Here is a 27,807-nt window from a genome sequence, read left to right as displayed (position 1 = left end):
TAAAATAACTGCATTCATAGCCTACGTAAAACGCAATAAAATTTATCACTCAAAATGATATACTCTGCACCCTATAGTTAAAATAAATTCCTTCCAAACTTCAGAGGTTGCTTAATTACAAATATGTATTACACGAAAAGTGCATTAAAAACTTAGTATGCAAGTGATTTAAACTCATTATAAAACCAATTAAACAGATATGAGTGTGTATTTAACCAGTGGTGTGCAAAATGTGTTTGTGTACAGCTATTAATTTGCATTAATTAAATAACCTTAATAGTTTTATTACGGAGTAAATAATGTCAAGTTTCATTAAAGTATCAGTATTATTTTGGTTTCTTTTTTTCTGGTAACTTGGTGTGATAATAGTATTTTGTTAATCAAATTTCAATTTTTGTAACGAGAGCCAAAATTTAAACACATAAACTTTGACCCTTTCTATAACTTTTATTAAATACAAACATTTTTATTGTAACGATATCGTTCATTATTTATATAATCTTTGAACGAATTGGCGCGTTTATGATGATGATAATAACATAACCTATAATGAAATTGAACTCATTTATGTCTGTTCTTTACCGAAATCATTTCTTAAACATGACAGTTATTAATTATTTCATGTTTAGATAGTACAGTAGTTTGTAAAATTTTTTTGCGCAAATAAATTTAGGCAAGCATGTTTAAACGGCTACTGTTATAAATAAAACATCAGCTGTTATTTAATTCTGACCTTGCACCAAACAAGCAGATCACGGTTACTCGGTCAGCTGGGAATCTAATAATCCTAGTGGTAGTACTGTACGAATATGCGTTGTGATTGTGTCAGGTTAAATTCGTAAACGTTGCAAATAGCGGTTAAATATTGTTTTTTTTATGAAAATAATGTAATGTTTCAGATATAACTGTATTCATATAGAACTACAGCCTTTTTGAGATATGGCTGTGGGTTCCGTTTATAAATATTTGTTTTCAAATATGTGCAGCGGTCATTGCTGTTTACAAAGTTCTAAAATTAACAGCAAGATTTTAAGTCAACAAGTTCTAAACATCAAATTTTGTCATCAATTACACTCGTCTGTACAATACTTGAATCAGCCGAGACTGAGTCCGCAGGAGGTAATGACATAAATAAAAGTTAAAAACTTTTTTTAGGGCTTGCATATTTTTAAAAGTATTTTTAGATGGGTATTTCGGTGAGTGCTTAATAGCGTTATATTAAAAATTTATAACAGAGTTCAAACTGTTGTACGCTGTGTAAGCGATTCCCATTTTTATAGTTTTGGATACCTAAGTTCTATTAACAGCATCGTTTATGTATTTTTGGAATGTGTAATATCTAACATTGAATATTATTTTTAAAATTTGCCTATAAATTTATTATAATCAGCCTAGTTAATATTAATTTGTATTTTTTAAAGGTCACTGCAATACTTCGTTCAAATGAACACTCACAGGAGTTTACAGTAACTGGGTCTGTAAAATCATATGATTCCAATCAGCTTTCTTCCAATCAGCCCATTGAAGACACTCGATGTGAAGCTCGCAGTCTTCTTACTGCAGGTTTGTTTAATACTATAGGGATCTTTAAAAAGAGGTTGTCATCAGTAATTTTCTTTCTGATGTAAAACAAGCCTTCATTTTATAATATTAGTAATTGCTCAGTAAAAGTAGATTTGCATTGTTTTTTAATTTATATTGATGTTTTATTAGAATTGTGCAGTATAATTAATCAATCTACAGTTTTTTTGACGTTTTATATCAATTAATAGCAAAAAAGTATTTGTAAAAATTTTTTTTCATTTGAATATTTTTTTCTTAAATCAATTTTATATTGTATGAAGCAATGGCTATTAAATTGTATAAAAAATGTAGTTTAACAATCTTGTGTAGTGTATTTTTATATGTTTGTTTTACTGTTTTAATTGTTAATATCATTCTTTGTAGCTGTTGTAACTTCAATCAGACATTCATATATTAGTTTTCATCCTTAATGATGTAATATATATATATATATATATATATATATATATATATATGTGTGTGTGTGTGTGTGTGTGTGTGTGTGTGTGTGTGTGTGTGTGTGTGTGTGTATTTTTGATCAAAAATATATCTTCAGGTTCTTCGAAAGACAAAATGATTTTCCAAGCTGTCTCATCAGTGTTTGGTGTTATTAAGTACAAATCATGTGAATTAAAAGTTATAAATTCCCATCATTTATGTTAATGAATGTGCTGCACCTTTGTTAAAAGAAGTCACACTTACTCATCTCATAAAAAGTCTTGCTTTTTTTAAGCCAGGCTCATTCATTATTGCATAGTATAACAGTTTGATATTTTAGAAAGGGTCTATTAACAATTTTTTTTATAAATTACTTGACTATAAAAGATTGTTAAATATATTTATTTAAAACTAAAAGATTTAACTATTTTAATAACATTTATGGAAGTGTTCTTATATTAATAGCTTTAAAATTGTTATTTTATTCTGTTCTGATGTTATTTATTTAATTACTTTAACAAATACTCATTACTTTCATTAATTTTAGTATTATTTTCATATGTTTATATGAATTATAAATAGTTTTATTTCTTTATTCTTAATTTTGTACATGTGCTGGTAGTTTCATCAGGTTTCTTACAATCCTTAATTCTATTGAGCATTTCCATTTTTTTTACCCATAGGGTAGCACATCTGATCCATTCCTGACATCTCTTAGTGTGTACTTATTGATACAGGGTACAAGAAAAAAGTGCAATTGGATTTTCATTTTTGGATTCTAGATATAAAAATGAATAAAAAAATGCTCAATGAAAAATGAGATTTCCCTTTGTTTTTTCCCTCTGCTCACCATTTCATATTTTTTAAAGGAAATTTATATTTCATGATCAAATTGAGAAATCATTGTAATATTTTGTATACATGTTTAAACTATATTTCTGCAATAAATAAAAATGTATGGTGTTAACATGTTAACCAATTTAAAAATATTTGCCAAGTTAATTTTGTAGTTTTTTAAATGTCTGCAATAATATATCTGTGCCAGAAATAAATTGTTACTAAAATTATGTATTGTTGTAATATATTTTAAGAATTTAATTTAATGTTTTTTTTCATGATATTTTTGTTTTAGGTATGCTTATGGGTGTGTTTGATGGTCATGGTGGAGCAGCTTGTGCCCAAGTTGTAGCTAAACGCCTTTTCAATTATATTACAATTTCACTCTTACCTCCTGATCTTTTATATAAATATTTGCAGTCACTGGATAATAATAATGCGATGCCATTACTAGAAAATTACAATGATAAATATGATTTTGTTGATGAACTAAAAGGTTTATATTCATCTAGTTTTAAAGAATTTGTTAAGGAACTTTCAAATTGTAATCGTAAAGATTTTGAAATGAGTGAGGCTTTAGAAAATGCATTTCTTAGACTTGATAATGATTTATCTAAAGAAGCATTAGATTTAAATGGTAATAAAAAAATTAATATGAAAACGTTATCTGTTGGTTTATCTGGTGCTGTCGCATGTGTTGCTCACATTGATGGGCCGCATTTGCATATTGCAAATGTTGGTGATTGTCAAGCTGTACTCGGTGTTCTCAGTGACTCAGATACGTGGATTGCAAAAAAAGTTAGTATTGAACACAATACAGATAATCCAGATGAAGTTGGTCGTATACTTCGTGAACATCCTGACAATGAAAGAGATACAGTTATTCGAATGGAAAGGCTTTTAGGACAGTTAGCACCTCTACGAGCATTTGGTGATTTCAGGTATGTTTCGGCATCAGTTTTATTGTTACTGTTATAATAACAAATTGTTTTTTTGTTTTCTTTTTCTCTTCATTTGTAAATAGTCTTCTTCTTTTGTAGTTTAAAAAAAAAAGTATATATATATATATATATATATATATATATATACTTATTTTATTCTATTCGATCAACCAAAGTACAGAATAAATAAATAAAGTAGGATGACTTAACTTATTCCACTAAATATCCAGGACCGCTTTCACGATTTACTCGCAACATTAGCTGCGTTATATATTCACATATTCATCTCAAATTACATTACAAATTTCATAAAATTAATAAATTATCATGCATTTATTTATTTTATTTAAAATTTAAAAACTTTAATTTTTTTATTTTAAGAATTTAAACTTTTATTCAGTTAAATTAGAAATTAAAACAAAATTCAAAAATATGAAAAATTAATTAAAATTAACATTAAAAATTAAAGTGTAAAATTTTTACATATATAAAAATATGATGTTAAGGCATAAAATCAAATTAAAATTAAAAATCAAAACTCAAAAATTCAAATTAAAACAAATAAAAATAATTTTAAGTAAAGCAATTATGCATGTTATCCATTTAACTGAACTTACTTTACTATCACTATAATAATAAATATATATATTTATATATAAAAGTTACTTCTTCAATTTCTTTCAGATTAACCCTGATTTTTTTCTATTTATGATACCACTTATTTAATACTACTAAGTATTTGTTATTCAAGTTCATCTTACGCTCTTTTATTTCAGTGTTACTGTAACTAAATATTTTCACTGGAAGAGTATAATATAATGTATTATTTTTTATTTTTTGAGAATATACATCCTCTACTGTTGCAACACCATTTCAATAATTTGTGTTGTATTTATTGTTTAAAATATATAAAAACTATATTTTTATTTTTGTTTGTGTGAGTGTGAGCATGCATGCATTTGTGTGAGAAAATAATGAACTTTTTAACTTTGAAATCTTCATTTAATCTGTTAGAGATATTAATTGAGCTGATTTTACTTAAAACTAAGTATTTATTGCTAAAAAACTTCCTTTAGTTAAATTTCAGCTCTATAGCTCTTCAGCAAGTATGAATTGAGTAAATGGTAGAGAGTTTTTCATTTAATTCTGTATAAATGTAGTACCAAAGCGAAGCAGTACTGCTATTTCAATGTTTCCAGATTACATGGAATTTAAACTGGAAATACAGAACTCTTTAATCTTAAAATCCAGTTTCATCCTCTTAAGCGTGGTTTAAAAGTATATTTGAGTAAGTTCATAGAATTCTTTGGTTATTTGCCAAATTTTTAGTTTCTGTTCAATATGTAGAAGAGTTTATTTGGTAAATTGTACATCAAATTTTATTAAAATATTTCATTCCTTTCTTAAGAAATACATTTTTATTGAAAAAATAGAAAATTGCAGACAGGGAAAGTGAAGTGAGATAGGGTTCTATCCACACAAACTTATTTATTTGTTTTTTTTAATGTCCTGAATCAATCTGTTACATTTGGCCAATACTATTGTCCTGTTAGGGTGTCCTACCCTATACTGCTAAAGTAAGTATTCCTGATAAAGCTCTGTGTAGCATTCTATTAACTACAGATTAAAAAAAAATTATTCCTGTTTTTACCCTCTTTAGAATGAATCACAGAAAATTGACTTAGTAACAATTTGATACTAATAACTTTCTGTTAAGTGTAATAATTCTCTGGGTGGGTCACTCATAACCAGTAAGGGCTTTTCCATCCAAATGTATTTATCAGATTATACTTCTTTTCATTTCATTTTTGAATAAGCGAAGTCTTTATTGGATTCTGCTGTTTTTTTATCATACCTCTTCATTATAAATTTCTGATGTGAAGTTTATTAATCCATACCATTACTTGCAAAGATACAAATTCAAGTATTGATGTACCTTAATAGAAAATATGCTTTAAACTAGCTACAGTATCAAGTGATAGCATCAAGTCTGCGCAACTTTAAAATCTTTATTAAGTCTTTTTTAAGTGTATGTGACATGATGTGTGCGATCTAAAGAATTGCTCATAATCTTTGTTTCAACAACCACAATACTTAGTGATATTACTGTAAACCTAAATGATTTGCCTTATGTTCCCTATCACTGGACATTATAATTTAAAAAATAATAGAAACTTAAAAATTGTTTATAAATATGTTTTTAAAAATGGTTTTTGGATGAGATTTATCTTTTAAAATATTTATACAGTTGATATATTTATGAAAATTTTTATAGATAAAAAAGTATCTTCAAATAATGAAAAACGGGTGTAGTATGATCTTATTCAGTTTGACAAATAAAACATTAATTTCCCATTTATGGATTCAACAAACTCGATTCATACAACTGGGGACCCATAGTAAGGGGGAATTGTATTGTGGGGGAGATAAGTCGTAGTTTGTGCTTATGCCACTGAAAGTCGGTACATCAGGTAATGCTGTCTCAAGAGGTACTATGAAAGCACAGTGAATTTTTAACATAGTTGTCTGATTTCAGCGAAAACATGGTGGCTAAAAATCATGAGCTATACATAGCAATCAAGTTTTGTTTCCTTTTAGAAAAAAAAATGATGGAAACGCTTAAAATGATTCAGAGAACCTACAAAGAATCTGCAGTGAGCAAAACGTATGTTTACAAGTGGTTTTCATACTTCAAATAAGGAGAAAAATCGATTGAAAATTGTCAGTGATCTAGTTGTCCTACAATTATTTGTATTTACAAAAATATTGAATGAAAAAATTTGTGACGCTATCAGCGAAGATTGTCAAAAACCAACAATTTTACCTGGCAGTTCTCAAAAGATTTTGTATTTCTGTATGGAAAAAATAACCAGAATTGTGGTGAAATATTCTGCCTTGGGATTGTGGCAAATATAACCGGGTGACTGGTTTTTCCATCACAATGCCCCTGCCTGCACTGCACTCATTGAGCAGCAGTTTTTGACGAGAAATAGAATGACACCTCTTTGCCCCATCCTTTGTACTTGCCTGAATAAACATCTTGCAACTTCTTTTTATTTCCAAGTATGAAAAGGGACCTCAAGGAAGACAGTTTGTCATGGTAGAAGAAGTGAAACAAAACAGCCAATGCCTTTTAAGCCATAACAAGTGAAGAGTTCAAAAATTGTTTTCGGCAATGGAAAAAAAACATTTGGACAAGTGCGTTGGATATAATGGAGAATACTTACAAGACAACTGACTTTACAGAATGTAAAAATAAATATAGTACATGATTAAAAGATAATAATAATTCCTGTTAATTTTTGGCTACCCCTTATATGAATTGATCCAGACTGCCAGGTAGACCACAGTCTAGATCTTACAGTCAGTAAAAAGAGTCATGTTTTTTATCACATTTTTAAAAAAAAATATGTTAATTTCTTATGTTGAAATATGGACCATCTGGACTGAAATTGGGTTTCCTTCAAGTTGCAAAGGCCTGTCTTTGTTAGCAGTTTAGGTGTTTATTGTGTGTGGTGTTTTCTCGACATTATACACCTTCCAAAAAATCTTATAAGTTCAGGTGATTGCATATATGCTTCACAAGTGCACTCTGTACTGTAAATCTCTGAAAAAATATGGTTAAAACATTAGTGGAAAAAAATCGATTTGGGTTTACCTTTGTAAGAACTGCAATTGAACCATCTAGACATAACTGCTTAATGGGTGGTTTGACTTTCGGTTTGTTTTAAGTAAAATTACTTCATATATTGAGTAATATATGACAGTTTATAAGTCCAAAAGACCATTTAACAACTACACTTTGTTTTTTAGCCTCTGGTCGATCTCAAAAAATTAAAAGTTTAATACTAGGATTTTGGCATCAGCTTTGTGTGAAATTTTACCTGTTGTGTCTGGCAGCTCATCATGCATGAAAAAGGAATTTTTTAAGGTAAGCTAACTTACAAAACATCTGCTCTAATTTTTTAATTATTTTTATATATAATCAAATTTTCATATTTCAGAACAAATAGAATATATGTTTCATTATAAATTATTAATAGTTTATTTATTATTTGTTTTTTCTATGTTATTTTCAGTATATCATCTGAAAGTATCATTAATATACAGTTAAGTTGGTATTATGATGATGAGAGTGATTATTGTAAAATTATCATCGTATAACATGTTAGGAGGCAACTTATTTCATAACTCCATTTTTAAGACTAAAGTTTTAAAAGTGATTTAGTTTTAAAAAAAATCATTTAGTAATCAATGCTTCTGCATAGATTGTTGATGTTTTTCATCTCTCATTTTTCCTTATATATCTGCCTCATATTTTGAATTACTAGTGTTTGATTTTTATATAGTACACTATTGGAATTTCTTGTTTCAGTACTGTGTAAATAAGGAGATGTGGATACAAGCAGTAAAAACATTGGAGAAAAAATGGAATTTCCTAAGTGTAGTGATGGGAAACATATTCAAATTGTTCAACCTCCAAACATTGATGCTCAGTGTTACGATTATAAACATTTTTATAGTGTTATTCTACTAGTGCTTGTCAGTGCAAACTACAAATTCATTCCTGTTAACATAGGTAAAAACAGAAGGATGGCTGACAGCTGTAAGCAGTATTGAATATACTGAATTTCACAGGAGAATGAAAAGAATTGAACTAATTCTCTGAAAATTAAGTGATGCAAAACAATCTTCATTTTGTATTTTTCTTGGTGGTGCAGAATCTTCATTACACAAACTTGTTTGTACAGTTTATTCAGAAAGACTTATTATATGAAAAACAAATATTTAATTACAAACTATATAGAACAAGAAACTTATTTGAGAATGCTTTTGGAATAATGAGCAGAAGGTATGGTATTTTGAACACACCTAAACATATGGCTTCCATAAAGATTAGTTACATTGTATTAGCTCTGTATCTTGCACAAATTTTTTTTAAAGAGAGGTTTATATGTCACTCATGCGTGCGTGCACACACGCACATATACACACACACAACTTCTAACAAAGGAGTTGGTATATGTAACAGACCGTGTGAGCCTGAAGAAACAAGTAATCTTGGAAATCTGCAGATTTTAAGACCAACAAAATAACAAATTTCAGCTGTTCTGATTCGTAATTGCATGAAGTATCCTGACAATGAGAGTTAAGTAGAGTAATAAAATGAAATGCTAGATGAGTGGCACTGTAATTAACTTACAATTACCTGATGATGTAACAGTAATGTTACATCCATTAACAAGTAAAGGGCATTCAACTTAAAACAGGTCCCATCACTTAGTAGTTTATACTAAATGCATATTTTTGTTAAAATATATATATTGGTGTGAGATGGATAAAACAATATGAAAGATGTTGGTATGACTGGAGCTGGAATGGGGAGGACTGTTTATTGCCTGCACATTTGAATATTACCAGTATGTGTCGAGCATTGGCTTTTGAATAAGGTTGCATAATCATGTTTTTGTTAAAATCTGATTAACTGTTAAAGATTGTGTATTTGTGATGGAAATTTATTTAGAGATAAAATTTCATGTTGTTCAAGGAGAAATTTGAAAAGGAAGCACCAGTGAAAAGTGTTATCCAGAAGTTAGTTAAAAAATTTCATGAAAAGGGTTTGGTATTAGACCAGAAACATGCCTGACAGAGGTCAGTTTTAACAATACAGGTCATACAGTCATTAAAGCGGCAGTTACAAGATCTCATAAATTTTTGTGGAGACTAAGCAGGGGAAAGAACATTTCACTAGGTTCAACCCATACTGCAGTGAGGAGAATTTTGGAATGTTATCTATATCAAATGCAGGTTATTCATGAACTAAACTAATCCTGACTATGATAAGAGGATTCACTGTGGCCAGACGTGTTGCCAGTTGCATAGAAGTGGATGGACAATATCTCAACACCTTCTGTAAATTATTACGTTAGTGTTTGCCAATAGAATGTCATTTATAGACTAAACTAAGTGATGGGGCCTCTTTTAAATAATACAATGTATATGTGTTGGTAATAATAATAAATATGTATTACTGTATGCTTACTACATATACATTTTCCTATTTGTGTTTGTGTAAATATGTATATTAATGAATGTAATAAATGTAAAAATCAAATAAATTAACAAATGTAATTTCATGAATTTAAGTAAAAAATAGCATTTTATAATAAAGTTATTAGAAATGCTCTCTTGTTCTCATTGAATCATTATTCCTCTGCATTTTCAGGCCTTTTCTCTAATCCATCTAAATTTGTCTCTTATCTTTCGGCATATTCAAGAGATCATTAATATCCTCAACCATGACACTGATACCATCAAAGGTTCTTCCTTATTTTTAAAAATACCAATAAGTTAAAGTAAAATAGGTTTGGCTTGTGCACATCATACTAACCAGAGCCAGTTTTTAGTGATTACAAGATTTTCTCAGTTCATTTTGAACTTTGATGGGGAGTCTTACACTTCAAGACTGGGGTTTGGCATTCCCATGGCCCTAGTCTCTGCAGCTTTTCTTTCCACTACACACAGAGCTGCAGAAAACTATACACATACACTACACCAAGAACACTACACAAATTACAACATACACCCTTACACAACTTTCTTTTTTTTTTATGCTTTTTTTTTCCTGTTTAGCCTCCGGTAACTACTGTTTAGATAGTTCTTCAGAGGATGAATGAGGATGATATGTATGAGTGTGAATGAAGTGTAGTCTTGTACATTCTCAAACGACTATTCCTGAGATGTGTGGTTAATTGAAACCCAACCACCAAAGAACACCGGTATCCACGACCTAGTATTCAAATCCGTGTAAAAATAACTGGCTTTACTAGGACTTGAACGCTGTAACTCTCGACTTCCAAATCAGCTGATTTGGGAAGACGCGTTAACCACTAGACCAACCCGGTGGCTTACCCTTACACAACTATACAACAACATCCTACACTGTTTCTTCTTGCATTTACACTGTGTGGTGTTGCGACAACTTACTAAACGCAACCGTAACCCGAGGTGGAAATTATCGTTACGATAGGTGAATGGCTGTACGTAGCGAGTCTCGAACGATGTCCTTTGGACACCTGGGCGAACCCAGTTGTATTTAGCTGCAGCTACAGTACGTTTAGCAATGCACTCTGCTGTAGTGGTCCGTTATATCGTCTATAAAATAATCATATGTTCCTTGATGGTCCATCTGAAAAACCACCAAAATTTGTCTAGTGATAAGGCCTCGGTCAGCTTTGTCTAATGAGCATAATACAGAAGATATTGCATTAAATCTAAACTATAAGAATATTCGATTTGTTGTTCTTCGAAATAATCAGGAAGATGGTTCTTTCCGTAAGATCTCGCCTTTCCTGATTAACAGAGTTTTAACAGGTTCAGGTGATTCCCTGAAGAACATCACAGAATTACGAGAGGGAACGATTCTGATAGAAACCTTTAATGATGAACAGTCTATCTCTGTTACGCCTCAACAATATGGCCGGCATGAACATAAATGCGGTGTACCACAAAACACTGAATACCAGCCGGGGAGTAATTTTTTGGCGTGACCTTCTGGAGATGAACGTAACTGAAATAGTTGATGAGCTTCATATCCAGGAAGTTTTAGAAGTGAAGCATATAATGAAACGACAGATCGGAATGGTAAAACCAACACCTTTTCTTATATTGACTTTTAACCTTCCAGTACCACCGTAAAAAATAAAAGTTTGTTACCTGTCAGTTCGAATTTGACCTATTCATCCCAAACCTACGACGATGTTTCCAATGTCAAGGGTATGGCCGTACCCTTGAACAAGATGTAGTAACATCTTTTTCAGAAACTCTAATTTGTGCTTGATGTGCCAAAGAAAATCACGTCACTAACTGCCACCCGTCTGGTCAGAAGCCATTGACGTACCAGTATTTAAACTTGCAAAGGCAAATCATGCTCTGTAAGTTACCGCCCTATCCTTGAACAAGCGTTTTATGCAAATTGATGGAGAGAACCGCAGGCTTACATGGTACTTAGAAAGACATGGCTTTTTATCTCCAGAACCATCGACTAGCCATCGACAGTTTTATTAAATGTGTACAGCCACCTGTTTCATATTCTTTATTTGTTGATGATTTTTCTGTTATATTACGTCCCGTTCAATAGCCACAGCAGAGGGGCTGCTGCAGAACATTATATCGCCTTGACGCATGGTCCAAGGATACCGGCGTCACTTTTTCACCTAAGATAACAAAATGTATAGTCTTTTCTCGGCTGCGGGACCGTTTTATTCATCAATTTTTCTCAACGGAGAGCAAATTGCTATCTTTCATGATGTTAAATTTTTAGGTTTATTTTTTGATAGCCGTCTTACGTGGGTCAAACACATCAAACAAATATGAAATGTTCCAAATTTCTAGATATGTTGCGTGCCCTTAGGAGCACCAATTTTATACAGTACTTATGGGTATTCGTACCCAGCGTTTACTACACCTTTTAAATTTTTACATATTTTCTATTTTTCCGATTTATCCTTGTTCATATCCTTCGTGGACGATCAAGCCTATAGAATTAATTGTGACCTTACCATACACATTAAAAAATCAACTGCTCCTTTTGTCTTTCAGCAAATGTTTTACCAATTTCTCTCAAAGACAAACCCATACGCGGTAGTATACAGAGTGGCTGGGAAGTCACCATACCTCCTAAAGTTAGAACTAAAAATTTGTAGATTTATAAATGAAAAATGCGATATAACAAGACATTATTTTAAGTACTTACTTTGTTACATAGTATTAATTTTAATGGTCCAGTGGGTCTGTGTGTTCGCCCTCATGTTGCACGCAAGTTCTGTACGTCTCCACGTTCTCTGTGACATGCGAGGAGCATTTCTGCTGTTACGTTACGAAAGGCGTCCCTCACAGCGTGACACATTTGTGATGTAGTGACGTGCAGATACGTGTGCCTTGATAATTACCCATAATGAATTGTGTGGTGTGGTGAGATCAGGACTTCGTGGTGGCCGGGATAACGGAACTGGTGACGCTATTCAACGCTGCTGGCCGATCCAACATCCTGGAAATTTTTCATTCGGAAACGTGCTGCAACCGTACTCGTTCCATGAGGTCCTTCTCTTGAAGCTGTGGTATTAACCGTGCCTCCAACATCTTTAAATAAGTTTGTGCGTTCACTGGTCCGTCAAAAAAATAAGGACCAAACAAAAGACGAGCTGACATTCAGCCCGTATCATGACGTGAGGTGGATTTCTTTCCGACTCTGTCGCGTAATAAGGGTTTTCTTTCGCCCAAAATAATACATTTCTGGCATGAGAACTGCGACAGATTGCACATTCGTCGGTAAAAAGCACCTTTCTACGGTGCTCTGCAGCGGGGAATTTTTCTAATAAAGCCCGGCAGGATGCAGCGCGACGTTCCACGTCTGCGTCTGACAGTTCATTGATGAACATCGGACGAAATGACCTAACTTTCAAGTCCTTTTTCATGTGGTCTTGCGTTGTCGTCAGCGATATACGAAGTTCAGCTGGTCGATTTCATCAGGGATTGTTCAGTGGAAACTGCAACAGCAACACGTGTTTGTAACCGCTTAATTTTCGTTCACTCCGCGGCCTGTCTTTAACACTGCCTAATTCAAACGCAGATTTTCCCCAAGCCAACGTTGCTTTTCGTAGTGGCGGGTTATTAAAGTGTTGCCGAAACGTATCGCTAATTAGCTTCATTGTTTGATTCGTATGTTGTCGTTCATGAATCCACACACTTGTCACTAACCGCTCCTCGACACTGTAACTACTCTTGTCAGCTACTTTACCATAACTGCCTTTTAGTCAGAGTTTGTGACGTTGTAAAAAGCTGTTGCCAACCGGCCTCAACGAAAATACCGTGTTCTAAACACATATCGTAACTCATTTTCGTTAACTTTAGGAGTACGGTGACTTCTCGACCACTCTGTACACAGATGGATCGAAGCAGGGTGATACCGTCAGATGCGCATCTGTTATTAACGACACACTTTTACGATTGGTCTACCTAGTATTACAAATATCTTTACTGGTGAACTGTATGCCATCAATAAGGCTTTGTATATCATTAACCCAAAGTACCGTCGTATCGTATCTTATTTGTAGTACAAGCTTTAGAAGATTATTCTAGACATCCTTTCGTTAAGGAAATCTGTAATGCAATCGTTGAGTTACATACAAAGTGACACAAGTGAGTTTTTGCTGGATCCTTAACCATGTGGGAACTCGGGTCGATGACCGTGCAGATTCCGCTCTAAAGACGCATGTAGTCAACCGTGCTTCACCACTCTTGTTACTACATCCGATTTCATTAATTGTATAAAAAACGCACTTCAAACAAGGTGGCAAGGTGAATGGACTGCTGCAGTGGATAACAAACTCGGACACATCAACGATACTGTTTTGCCATGGAATTTTCACGTAGCAAAATTGGCCGGGAGGAAGTGGACATCACCCGGTTACGGGTAGGACATTGTAGAGCCAGCCACTCAAGAGTACCTGATGTCAGCGGTAAACGCATTATTATGCGTACAATGCAACTGCCGCCTAACTATGCATTATATCCTTGTGGATTGCATATGTTATGCGGCCTTACGTCGTAAATTTAAGTTGCCCAGAAACATCCGTCGAATCCTTGGCAATGATCAGAAAGTTTTAGACCGGGTTTTGATACTTTTACAAAATATTTCTTTTCTGCATAAAGTTTAATATTGTTTTTGTTTGGAAAACATTCATGTGCATTTATTTGTATATATATATATATATATATATATAACAACAATATATAACAACAATATATATATACAACATATATATATAATATAACAATATATAACAATATATATATAACAACAATATATAACAATATATATATAACAACAATATATAACAATATATATATAACAACAATATATATATATATATATATATATATTGTTGTTATATATATATTACCGGGTGTGGTCCATTTAAATTGAGATACATTTTTCTTTCTTCTGTTTAGCCTCCGGAACGACCGCAATGTATTACTTCAGAGGATGAATGAGGATGATGTATATAAATGTAAATGAAGTGTAGACTTGTACAGCCTCAGGTCGATCATTCCTGAGATGTGTGGTTAATTGAAACCCAACGACTAAAGAACACCGGTGTCCACGATCTGATATTTTAATCCGTATAAAAGTAATTGATTTTATTACGATTGAGACACACCTATATCTCAAAAACTACACATTTTTGGGAAAAATGTTTCCTATTAAAGTTTTTTCATTTCAAGGGCGAAATACGTTCATAACCTATGTTGTCCTTGATAAGGTCAAATAAAGATCATTTCAAGGTCAAATCAATTTTTAAAAATATGAACTTATATTTTTTATTGCGGAATCGAATTCTTTGCAAAAAAGGTAAAATTTCATTTCAGACTGTTTTCGGAAATTGATAGTTTTTTAGTTATTCGTCTTCAAAAATGTTGCAGGCCTATAAATTAGTGTTTTTAGTTTCATTAGGTTTGGCCCAGCTAATGTTAATTTAATTTAAATAAAAGAAAATTAAATTTTAAATAGAAAACAATCAATGCTAACAATGAAGAAGAAAAAGAAGTTGATATTGTAAACATCAGCGAACTTTTTTAATTAGCCTACTAGTGAAGTTCAAGTTGCAAAAGATATTTGTTTTAAGTGAACGTATTGTCAGTGTCTTCAATTAATTTTTTTATTACTGTATTACTTGCTAACTGTTAATAAATATTAAATTAATTAGTTTTAATTTATTGGAAATTATGGAAGATTTACAATTAGAGAAAAAGCTGAGGTAATTTTGGTTTGGAAAATGCCACCGAAATTTTGATCAGGCAGTAGTAATTTTATCCTTATCATAAACAGCGGTTGAACATCTACACCTAGGAGACATTCCGCTTCGCTTGGAGTTTTGCAACTGGTGGAATACAAATCCACAGCTCTAAAAGTATGTATGTAAGTATGTAAGTATTTTATTTGCCGTCGAGGCAAATTTCACTCGAGATGGCGTCAACAACTTACGCAGTGAGCACACATGGGCGGAAGTAAATCTTCATGAAACTGAGACAATTTTCAGCGCCAATGTATGGTGTGGCCTTCTTCACAATCGGCCTTTGGACCGTTCGTATTACCTGGCCGCTTAAGTGCTGAGGCCTACTTGCACTTTCTTCGAGAAGAATTCCCGCAGCTACTTGAAGATATTCCTCTAGCGCTGAGACACAAAGTATAGTCCCAGCACGATGGCGCGTCTCTCACTTCTCTTGGGCCGTTTCCACTCACTTAAATTATCATTTCTCTAAGAAATGAATCTGTCGTGGACGTCCACATTCCTGGCCACCAAGACTACCTGATTTAACACCTTTAGATTTTTGCGTACCGTTTCTAAATAAAATTTTATTTTTTCTAACTTTTTGTTTATTTATCTTATCTTACAGAATTATGTTCATAATTAAATTCTCTACAAGTTTTGTTTAAAAGTTTTATGTTTATTACCCATTTAACAAAGTTGTACAAAAACAGGTTTTTTTTTACCACAAATTATTGTTTAACCCAGATTTCTTAAAAAAACTGCTGCAGAAACGGTTTTAGGAACTACTTTATTCTATTTTTCAGATAAACACCATAAGAAATCACAAATTCCGCCTCTTAATTAACGTCCTAAAAGTTACGACCTCATTTCACTGGGATTGTTGAAAACCCGAGCGAACTCTTTCACTAGCAAACGAAGTAAACTGCAGTAATAAGCCCTCATTGAGAGCTTTTCAATGATATATCATAGGTGGTACTTATTTTCATTGGTTCAAGAGATATAGCCAGATGAAATTTTAATTAATGAAATATTTGGATCTTCGAAGATGAATCGAATCCACATCGGTTTGAATCAGACTTCATTATTTCCTTCTTTTTTTTCAACTTTTTTTCTTTAATTTTAAAATATTAATTTATTAATAATTATTAACCTCTGATTGAAAAAAAAATGTTAAAATCAGAAGTTATTGTTGAAATAAAATTTTATATACTTTTAATTTTAATTCAAAATTTTTTACACAGGTTAATAAATATTAATAAATCAATATAATTAAATTTAAAAAAAAGGCTAAAAATATATATGTATATGAAGTTGGATTTGGATGCGACACATTTTCGCATATTCTACGTAATTACTTCAGCGATGTGAAGAAACAAAATTGATATATAAAGTAATATAAAATGCTGAAACAGACACCACAAAAAATGTGATGCAGTGTGGTGTCCACACAATGGAATTGTGTAACTGTCCACTTTATTAAAGAATTGGAGGATTATATCTCACTTTCAAATGAAGTAAGTTTAAATGAATTGCAACAAAAAATATGTATATATAATTTAATAGGCGTATGAGGAAGTCATGTGGTGTCCACATCAGATTTTTTCTTATTGTTATTGAATTATTATATATCGTACATTTTTTTTACAATCGGAGATTAATAATTTCCAATAAATCAATATTAAAAAAAGAAGAAAGTATATGTGTATGAAGTCTGATTAGAACCAATGTGCCTTCCCCTTGTAAGATCCAAATATTTCATTAATTAAAATTTCATGTGGCTATAACTCTGGAATCAGTAAAAATAAGTACTGTTTATGATAAATCATTGAAAAGCTCTCAATGAGGGCTTATTACTACACTTAAAAAAAAGCCAAAAATTTTGGGCATTTTTGGTCATATTGATTGCAATCAAAAGGAGAGGTGCACAACTAGATGTTACTGCAGTCCTAAATCCAAAATTTCAACATTCTACAGCTAATTGTTTTTGAGTTATGCGAGATACATAAGTACGGACGTCACACCGAAACTAGTCAAAATGGATTCATGAATGGTCAAAATGGATATTTCCATTGAAATCTGATAACCAAAATTTTTTGTGATCACAATATTTCCTTTACTTTGTACAAGGAAGTAAAAATATCGTAGATTTATTTTAATAAATTGTTCTAGGTATAAATGGAGTCGCAGTGTATTAAGTGAATTCATAGTGCCACATTTAGGTGACCAGACGATTGCACCAAATTATTATACACCACCTTATCTCACAGCTCGCCCTGAAGTTACTCATCATCGTTTAACACCACGTGATCGCTTTTTAGTGATTGCTTCTGATGGACTTTGGGATCTTATTTCTCCATTGCAGGTGAATCGTTTTACTTACATACAAAATGTTTTATAATATTAGTTTATCTTGTAACTAATATATACATTTTATTGTTGCTGTTCACAGCTCGACCAGAATATTGAGAAAATAACACCCTAAAAATTTCTTATAATAAATACAATTTATTACTCTAAAAATATTAAAGATAAATAATAATATTAAAAATAATAATTGGAATAACAACAACAACAATAATAATAATGATAATAGTAATAACAATAATAATAATAGTGAATACATGGCATACAAAAGAGTAATTAAATAAGAACAAGATTTGTTTACAGACAGAAATTATAAAACCCAGAATAAAGTCTAATTTACTTAAAACATGATAATGACCACTAATATTAATACCTACAGCTCTATTAACACAAGATAACATTAAAAAAGTTTAAAATTCATATCATTCAATTCTCTGCAAATATTATTACTTCTACTGTTTTCAATAGAACTACCCTACACTTTATGAATGAATTTAATTTTGTTGTTTTCATTACTGTCTACCAATAATTCACCGAACTAAATTCCTGCATTCAACCAATGTCCACACTAGAATGCTTGTGACCTACTTTTTATTCATTACCTAACACTTAACTGATAATGCTATCTCACAATTGTGTCAAACACAGCATCATCGAACTTCTCGCTTAACTGACTATTCCTGCTGGTCCTTGATAGTATTTATATCCCCTTGCCTGCAGAACCAGTACCCACCTCATTCCTTAACTGTTGAAACATAGTAATTTTATCGTCTGTGCACTTACATTTTGTCATAAATTTCTGGTCCAGTCTAGTAACCCTTCTTGTCAAACAGCAGCTGTTGGAGGTGTTGTCATTGTCATTACTATAAAGAACAGATTGTTAAACAGACTTGTTAGCCTGAGAAAAGAATCCCTTTTAGTTCCTTTCTGGATTCCTTTCATTATTATTTTCTCATACTTTCTTCTTAATTGGAAGGAATCCATTACCCAGGTCTGTTGTGTTGGTTCTGTTACAATACGAGGTGCTAGCCAAAAGTTCGGGGAATTTGAATTTCGCACACGAACCATTGCTGGTACAACCTGCTGCTGTTAGATGTGGCTAACAGTACTCTTTGTGAACCAGTGTTTCAACAGCTGTGACCGTGAGATGCTGCATTGTTGACTTCATGCGGTTGTGTAACGTTGTGTTTTACTGCTTTAGCAAAGTTCTAAATGGCAGATTTTAAAGAGCAAAGAACCTGCATCAAATTTTGCTTCATCCTTCAAAAAACTGGTGCAGAAACCCATTGCATGCTTGTTGAAGCACTTGGTGACAATGCTATGAGTAAAAGTAAAACTTTTTTGTGGTACAAACGATTCAAAGATGGACGAATGACAGTCGATGACGATGAGTGTTCAGGAAGACCATCAACAAGCGCAACACCGGAAAACATCGCAAAAGTGCGAGAGGCTATTGTTGCAGATCGTAAACAAACAATCCATGATGTTTGTGCAATCGTACAAAAGTCATATGGGTCCGTGCAATGCATCTTGTCGGACAATTTGAACATGAGACGTATTGCTGCAAAATTCATACCGAGACTATTGAACAGCAACCAGAAACAAAATCGCGTAGCTGTCTGTAGTGAATTGAAAAATTCAGCAAGAGATGACCCTAACTTCATCTCCAACATCATAACTGGTGATGAGACATGGGTGTATGGGTATGACCCTGAAACTAAGCAGCAGTCGTCGCAGTGGAAGTCGCCAAGTTCACCGTGACCAAAAAAAGCACGCCAAGTTTGCAGCAACGTGAAGTCCATGATGATTGTTTTTTTTGACATCAAAGGCATTATCCATAAGGAATTTGTTTCTCTTGGTGAAACTGTCAATGGGATGTTCTATTGTGAAGTTTTGAAGCGGTTACATGAAAGCATTAGGCGCAAATGTTCAGCTCTGTGAGGTAACAACAGCTGGGTTCTGCACCATGACAATGCACCCGCGCACACATCGCTAGCCGTTCAGAATTTCTTGGCTTCCAAAAAGATGGTAGTGTTTCCCCACCCACCCTATTCACCTGATCTTGTCCCGTGCGACTTTTTTCTCTTTCCAAAAATAAAATTTCAATTGAAAGGCTGTCATTTTAACACAATTGAGGAGATTCAGGAAGAAACGCAGAACGTGCTTTGAACACTTACACCTGCAGACTTCCAGGGATGCATGGAATCATGGGAAAAATGCTGGGATCACTGTATCAATGCCCAAGGGGATTACTTTGAAGGAGACAGTAGAAATTATAAGTTATGGTAAGCTATTTTATTTTTATGATAAAATTCCCCGAACTTTTGGGTAGCACCTCGTATAATAAGTTTTATTGTATAAATAATAATAATCCATTACATAATTTTTAGAAATGTAGAGCATTTTGGTAATAGTGGAAGTTATTCTAGAAAAAATTCTTAATTATAAAATCTCTATTTTAATTGTCTTATTTATCAGAAAATCGTTTTCCTGCTCAACTCTTCCAATAAATATTACTTCAAAGAAGTCAATATTGCAATATTGATAAAAAAATTGGGTTTGTTGAATGCAGAGTCAGAAGTTTTAGAGCAGTTATAATGTTTAAGCCCAACATAATTTTCAAGTATTGTCATTTATAACGATGTATAGTTCAGTTTTGTATACTCCCATAAGTCACTCAATTTTAGGGATGCATAATCTTTTCTTTAATTAAGTCTTAACCTGTTCTCAATGGTTCTTTATCATATGAAGGAAAAGCAATTTGATGCAGTGTACAATAAAGCTGTTATTTTATAATCATCAATCATTAATGTGCTGCTCCTGTTTTGAGTAAAAATCTCCAGATAAGTGGGTGCAGTGTATGCCTGCTACCTGGAGGTAGCCTTATAGCTCTCATTTCAGTAGAGTTATTTGTTTTACAAGAAGTAAACAGTGAAACGGAAGGGGTTGGAAAATGTGTTCATTAGATTTTCCTTAGAAGTAGTATATTTTTAGTAATAATCAAAAAGGCTTAAGGTGATTTTTGGAGGTCTTCCGTAAACAATGAGTATCTTTCTATTCACCTTAAATATTTTTAAAGTAATTTATTTTACTTTTTTCTGTTCATGACAATTTGTGCAACATATTCACACACTTATGCGTACATGCATGGATAGAATTTACTATTTTCATTCTTCACAGTTTATCACTATTCAAGCTGAAAAAATTATTAGAGGTATGTGGACAAAGTGATAGAAATGTTAACATTTTGATATTTCACAATGATATTACATAACACTCTTATGTAGTATCGTTTCATATGAACGCTCTTTTGTGTCGTTCTTCTATTTCATCAGTAATATGAATACTATGAAATATGAAGTATATTATTTCAGTAAAATAACTCTTATTTCTATATGCTTTATTGTTGAATTTTTTATTGTCACTTTTAACAGCATATGTTTTGTGTCATATTATTATTATTTGTATTAATTACTTAGTAGTATTTATTTAACAAGAAAAAACTATATACATAATTAGTTATTAATATTAAACAAATATATTACAAATAATGTCTATTTTATTTTATTTACATTCTTGTAATTACATACTTATGCCAAATTACACGGCAGTAATTACTCGTTTTTTTAATGAAAAGAAATGAATTTTGTTGTATGAAAAAAAATTGAATACTATTATAACAATTTGTGTTATAATTATAGTGACTATTTAAATATTTACAGTACATACCCAACTACACTTTTGATTTTTTCTGTTCATTTTAATTAGTATTTTTCTTGATGTGGGTTCAAGCCTTATTGTAGTAAATTAAATATTATTATTTTTTTTAATATGTACTTATGCAATTTAAAATTGATTTGCAATTATCTGTCATGTTATCTTTTAACATTTTCAGTTTGGTCATCACATATATATATATATATTTTTTATTTTTTATTTGCAAAACTTAAAATTGTATTTACATTTAGTCGATTGGCACTGTTTAAAATGATATTAGCATATTAATTATGTGATTTTGTGCTATGACTTACTGCTTGCAAGAATGAAAAATTGTCATCTATTCTCCCACTGCTTATTTTTCATTAATTCAATCAGTCTTGTAGTATGGAACAATAGGATGGGAATTGGTTTATCATATAAATCTTTTGCTAGTAAATATAGAATTAAAGGCCAATTTGCGAATTGTTCTTAGAAAAATATTTATTGAATATTCTATATATAATATAAATATATTATAATATAATATAAATATATTATAATATAGAATATAATATATTCTCTATTATATAAACATTTAAATACCTTGAATATTAAGAACCTTTGAATATTAAGATATTCAGTCCTGTTATTATAAACTAAAACTTACCATCCTGTACCTTTAAAATGTAGAAGAACAAGAGTTGAAGAAGCAGGATTTACTTATGAATCAAATGTTGCACATCTATTTTAACTGAACTCTGGGATAGGGTTTTTTTTTGTCAAATATAGGCAAAATTTTATAGTAAGATTATAAAAATATTTGTGGATCCATGATGGATTAATATTTTAGCAGTAGTACTTTTGTTGCTTAGTATCCAAATTATTTTCATCATTAATATTATTCATTATCCGATTACTGGTAGAAGAAATAAGCAAACTGGAAGTGCTGTTTATTATTACCATATCATTGACATCAACTATTTTAACTGTAGTGTTCTTTTCATCATCTGCAACTCAATTGTCTGTAATGGCATTGATGTTGCTAATCATTTCTACCTGGACCAGAACAGTAGAATGTGTGAAATTAAAAATTTGGAAATTTTGATTAAGTGACACAATTAATTTTTCAGATTGTTTCAATTTTTGCTCACATATTACTTCATAATTTGACCTTACATATGCTAGATTTGAAAATACACCTGTAGAACTTTATAAACCAGTGGTATATACAAGCAGTGATATTAATCCATGCCACAATAAATTTGACCAATTAAATACTAAATGTACACATTTTCTGTTTAATCTTATGAAATAAAAGAAAGGAGAAGAACTTTGGTTATTTATTATTTGTCTTTTTTTTTCTGAAGATAAGAAATCTGAAATATAATCTGATAAGAAATCTAAAAATACCTATAATTAGATAAATAGTTTGTGTTTTCATTTTGTAATTATATAAATGTTTTGGACTTTAGCTATAAAATGTAAAATTTTAAGAATAAAAAATATGATAAATTGATGAATTAATATCCAAATTAGAACAAAAACAATTTCTAATTGAAAAGAATTTATCAAATAGAATTTTTTTAATCTGTATAATAAGTTAAATAATCATCTTTTCCTTGAGTTCAGGACTATGCCTATTTTGAGAAAGTAAATTGTGTAATCCTGTATGTTTAGATTAGATGTATCAGACTTGAATATAAGAAATTTAGAATTATATATAACTAGCTGACCCAGCAACGCTTCGCCATTGCTAGATTTGAGTATATATGTATATATATTAAATGAAAACAAATGGAAGTTTGATAACATAAAAAACTGAACATTACGGAACTTCACACAAAATTTAACCTTTCCCTTTTTCGCATATTCCATTCTTCCCTTTCTAAATATTTTTCTTTTTTCATATAACTAATCTGAATATGAGCCAAATCGGACCATAAATACAATTTTTCGAAATATTTCGATCCCAGCACCACCTAGCGGGTCCATTTTTTGCAAAAATTTTTTTTCCCGTAACTAATATACACAGTATGTCTGAAAGTTCCCGAACTAAATTACTGAAGTTGATACAAGTAGCGCCATCTGTCGGACAACCAAGAAACTATGTAGTACGATGTCTGACGAGTACGTGTACAAAATTTCATCACATTTCGTCTTTCCAGTCTCGAGTTATATTCGGCCGCGTATGTTGTGTTCATATGACCTTGCGCGAGCTCGCGACATCGAACAGAGAAGCGCGATAAAATTTTGTTTTTGACTTCAAAAATCTTCCGTTGAAACTTATTCTACGATACAGCAAGCATTCGGTGATGAAACCGCATCTCGTACTACAACATACACGTGGTGGAAGCGGTTTAAAGACGGTAGAAAGTCATTGGATGACGACGAACGAAGCGGTAGGCCAACAGCTGTTCACGACGAAAATGTTGCGAAAGTGCGCACGCAATTGGTCAAACTGTCCCAACTATTTAAAAAGTGAATTATAAATTCTATTCGGAAGTATGAATGCGTCGAATCCGACCCGAGTACCGGGATCTGGACAGTTGGACTCTATTGCACAACAATGCCTCGGCACACATAGCAAGGTTTTAACACGTTATTACACCGCAAATCAAATCACCGTCTTATTCTACCTGCCCTATTCATCCGACTTGGCTCCAACAGACAATTTTTTGTTACCGAAACTCAAGTTGAAAATGAAAAGCCCTCTATTTTTGCGACCATCCAAAGGGCTTGCATCGAGCAGATGAAGGCGATCCCACAAAGTGATTTCTCCAGAGCGTTTGACGGGCTCTACTGGCGCTGTAACGAGTGTATAACTAGAGAAGGGTTCTATGTAGAGGTCTGATGTGAGTAAAAATTTGTTTATCTTTAAATCTGTATTTTTATTTAATATAGTTCGGGAACCTTTCAGACATACTGTGTATATTTTGAGTAGGAGCCAAATCAGGCCATAAATACAATTTTTTGAAATATCTCGTCGCTACACTATCCCACACTATCTAGTCTAGCAGTTCCAGACTAATTCAGAAACCTTCACGGGTGTGTGCACAACTCACGAAAGTTTTATTGCAATCGGATGAATGGTATAGGAATGCATACGGGACAAACAAACATTCATTTATATATATATATATATATATATATATATATATATAATGTATTTACATATATATATATTTTTTAATATATATATATATATACATATAAGATGTGTATAAAAATTGAATTGCAATTAATGGTGAAAAGTGAAGAATTGCAGTTAATCTTAATGAATAAGTTCATACTGTGTACACCACCAATATTCTACATTGTATATACTATTAAATTTTTATTTATCCATAAAATCACTTAAAAAACTGCCTTGTATTAATATGGAAAGAAGGTAAAAAAAAGCAAAGGAGGTTCCTTTGTACCATCTGTATAATTGTTTTTTTATTGTGATATATTTAAAGCATCAGAGGTGATAATCAAAGTTGCATTCTCTAAGAGTAATGATTTTCATTATTCAGCCATTCCCTGTAGTGCAGAGCACATATATTTGTAGCACAAATAGCAGAGTATATTTGTAGCACAGAATATTGCCTGCATTTCTGTATGCTTGGAATGCTTTGAAACAATGTAAATAAATAAATTTCTTTTATTTGTGGCTTGGTAATGGGAAACCACTTTACTACTCATTTTTACTTATAAGCTATGTTACTTACAATTATTACAGTTGTTGTACCTATATAAATAAATTCATAGCGAAACATTATATAAATACTCTCTTAGCCAGTTACGTTTATAAAATAGTTGATATTTTTCCACAATTCATTAAAAAAGCATATTTTCCTACTAAAGGAAATAAGTAACGCAATTCAGTATGTTATCTCTAAATTACGTTTAGCTTCTCAAAATTTCCAAGTAAATAATGTGTAATTAATGAAAAAATATATAATCGTAGAATAGTGTATAATTATTGTTAGTAGATTACTTTAGTATATAAATTTTTAGTAAATTATTTAGTAATTTTATTCAAAACTATTCTGGACATTTAGCCTACTAAATGTCCAGAATGATAATGTGAATAGTTATATTGATAGATAAATTCACTTTGTAAAGATACTTTTTCTTCCAACTAATTCTTACAATTCCACTGCAAATTCTCTAGGACCAGAACCGACAATTATACCTGGCTTATTTTTATAATTGGATTTTTCATCTTTCGACAATAAATTGTATTTATAACAAACATATTTAACATTGGTTGATGAAGTAACCACCATTTTTGTTTATGATGCATTACTGAAGAAAAGATAGTAAAATAAACAAATATTTTTCCACACAGGTAATTAACATATATTAAGATAAGCAAAATTAGAAAACATATCGGCTAATTCACTGAAAAAAAAGAGTTCAAACATCCAAGATAGCAGACACTTTTAAAATCTGATTGCATTTTGTGTGAGTGTAGATAAAAAATTTCATTATGGCAGTAATGGTATATTCAGAAAAAGTTTATGATGATTCATGATCCAATTTAGGTTTATGTGTTTAGCTTCATGAACACCCTTGGAGTTTATAAGGTTTTATTTTAAGTTACAAATTAGTTTGTTAAATTTATTAATTTTAGAATTTTTTTGAAGGGTATTGGGTCAAAATGATGTGCAACGCAAAGGAGTGGTCATTGTAAATTATCATTAAAAAAATATTGATTATTCTTAGTTATTTGAAAAAAAAAAAGTTATAATTTCATGTGATATATTAAAAATTGATATTTGCAGGTAGTGCGTTTAGTTGGAGAACATATGAGTGGTAAAGTAACATTAAGTCCATTACGTTTACCGAGAAAAGAAATGCGTCTAGCAGATATCAATAACATGTTAATACAAAGACAACAAGGATTAAAAACAAAACCTCAAGATCGTAATGCTGCCACACATTTATTACGTCATGCTCTTGGAGGAACTGAATATGGTATTGAACATTCAAAAATTGCACAACTTCTTTCAATGCCACAAGAAGTAGTTCGATTATTTAGAGATGATATTACTATTACTGTTATCTATTTTGATTCTGAATATTTACGTCATTGCCCTCCATGAATATAAATTTAGATTTTTATGAATTTTCACTTGGTGCCATTATTTTTATTATTTATTTTCTGTTTGTTACCCTTAGAATTATTTTTTAAAGTTTGTGTAATTAGGTTTATTGTTTTCTCTCTCTATTTCTGTTCCATATTACATTTAAGGGATAATTTATTTGTCCTGTTTTTAAATAGTTCATATTGTCAAAATAAATATTTATTTCTTTAATATGTTTTATTTATTGTACAGAATTGTTTATGTTTTATTTAATTATATATAAGGTTCATTCAATAAGTAATATCTTTTTTCACACAGTGCTCTTCTCACATATACTGGGTCTATATATGAAAACCGTTAATCGCTAAGCACATCACATGGCTTTAGTTTATCAAAGTTTCACCTCGACAAGTATCCATGTTTACAACAGTAAAAAAAAAAGATTTTAAGTTTTACCATTTGCTTGACTGTTTAAAATGAAAATAAATAATCTTGCTAACTGTAAAATATGATCTGAAAATGGAATTAAAAGATTAAATAATAGATTATTATTATTCTTCCTAGTGAAGAATAAAAGTGATGATTTTTATGGAAAAGCAATCAATTAATTAAGAAGATTTCTTATCAATATATATTAATTTAAATTAAATTTAATTTTTTTTAATGAATTGGTTGATTCATTATTTCAGAAGCTTAATTAATGATTATTGTAAGAATGGCTGCCCAAATTTTAACTGACAGCAATATTTAAAATATATGCACCATAGTCTTTGAAAGAATTATGATGTGCATTGATGGAAAAAATTGCTTTCTATGCTCTCAATAAAGATAGCACAATTCTTTTCTCTAAACATTTTTATTTTAACATTACAGTATGCACAGAGTTGTAATATTTTAATTTGCATTACTATGTAAAAAAGGTAGTGAAGGAAAGCAGAATTTCCATTAAAATTGCTAGCATATTTGTTTGTCTGTAATAGAAGAATAGTCAGTCGCTTCACGTTGAACATTTATATGACAAGTAGAATTTCTGTACTGTACTCAAAAGTTACTTTTGAG

At 31.2% G+C, this 27,807-nt stretch overlaps 1 protein-coding gene across 1 annotated transcript; it reads left to right on the top strand.

The window, feature by feature from the left end:
- Positions 1 to 781: 781 nt before the first annotated feature.
- Pdp (pyruvate dehydrogenase [acetyl-transferring]-phosphatase 1-like protein, mitochondrial) lies at positions 782 to 26,979 on the top strand. Its single transcript, XM_075372999.1, has 5 exons — positions 782 to 1,119; positions 1,422 to 1,563; positions 3,134 to 3,779; positions 17,783 to 17,975; positions 26,446 to 26,979. Exons 1-5 carry the CDS (start codon positions 940 to 942, stop codon positions 26,764 to 26,766), a joined length of 1,482 nt encoding a protein of 493 aa, XP_075229114.1. The 5' UTR covers positions 782 to 939; the 3' UTR covers positions 26,767 to 26,979.
- The last annotated feature ends 828 nt before the right edge of the window (positions 26,980 to 27,807 follow it).

Source organism: Lycorma delicatula, chromosome 8 (assembly GCF_047948215.1).
Source record: "Lycorma delicatula isolate Av1 chromosome 8, ASM4794821v1, whole genome shotgun sequence".
NCBI classification, from domain to species: Eukaryota; Metazoa; Arthropoda; class Insecta; order Hemiptera; family Fulgoridae; genus Lycorma; species Lycorma delicatula.
The sequence above is the reverse complement of the archived record's forward strand: the minus strand, read 5'-3'. Positions and strand labels throughout refer to the sequence as shown.

Excerpts from the sequence above, each read along its gene's own strand:
- Pdp (XM_075372999.1), top strand. The coding sequence starts at position 940 with ATGGCTGTGGGTTCCGTTTATAAATATTTGTTTTCAAATATGTGCAGC. Across the intron at positions 1,120-1,421 it reads CGAGACTGAGTCCGCAGGAG|GTCACTGCAATACTTCGTTC; the intron begins GTAATGACATAA and ends TATTTTTTAAAG. Across the intron at positions 3,780-17,782 it reads CGAGCATTTGGTGATTTCAG|GTATAAATGGAGTCGCAGTG; the intron begins GTATGTTTCGGC and ends AAATTGTTCTAG.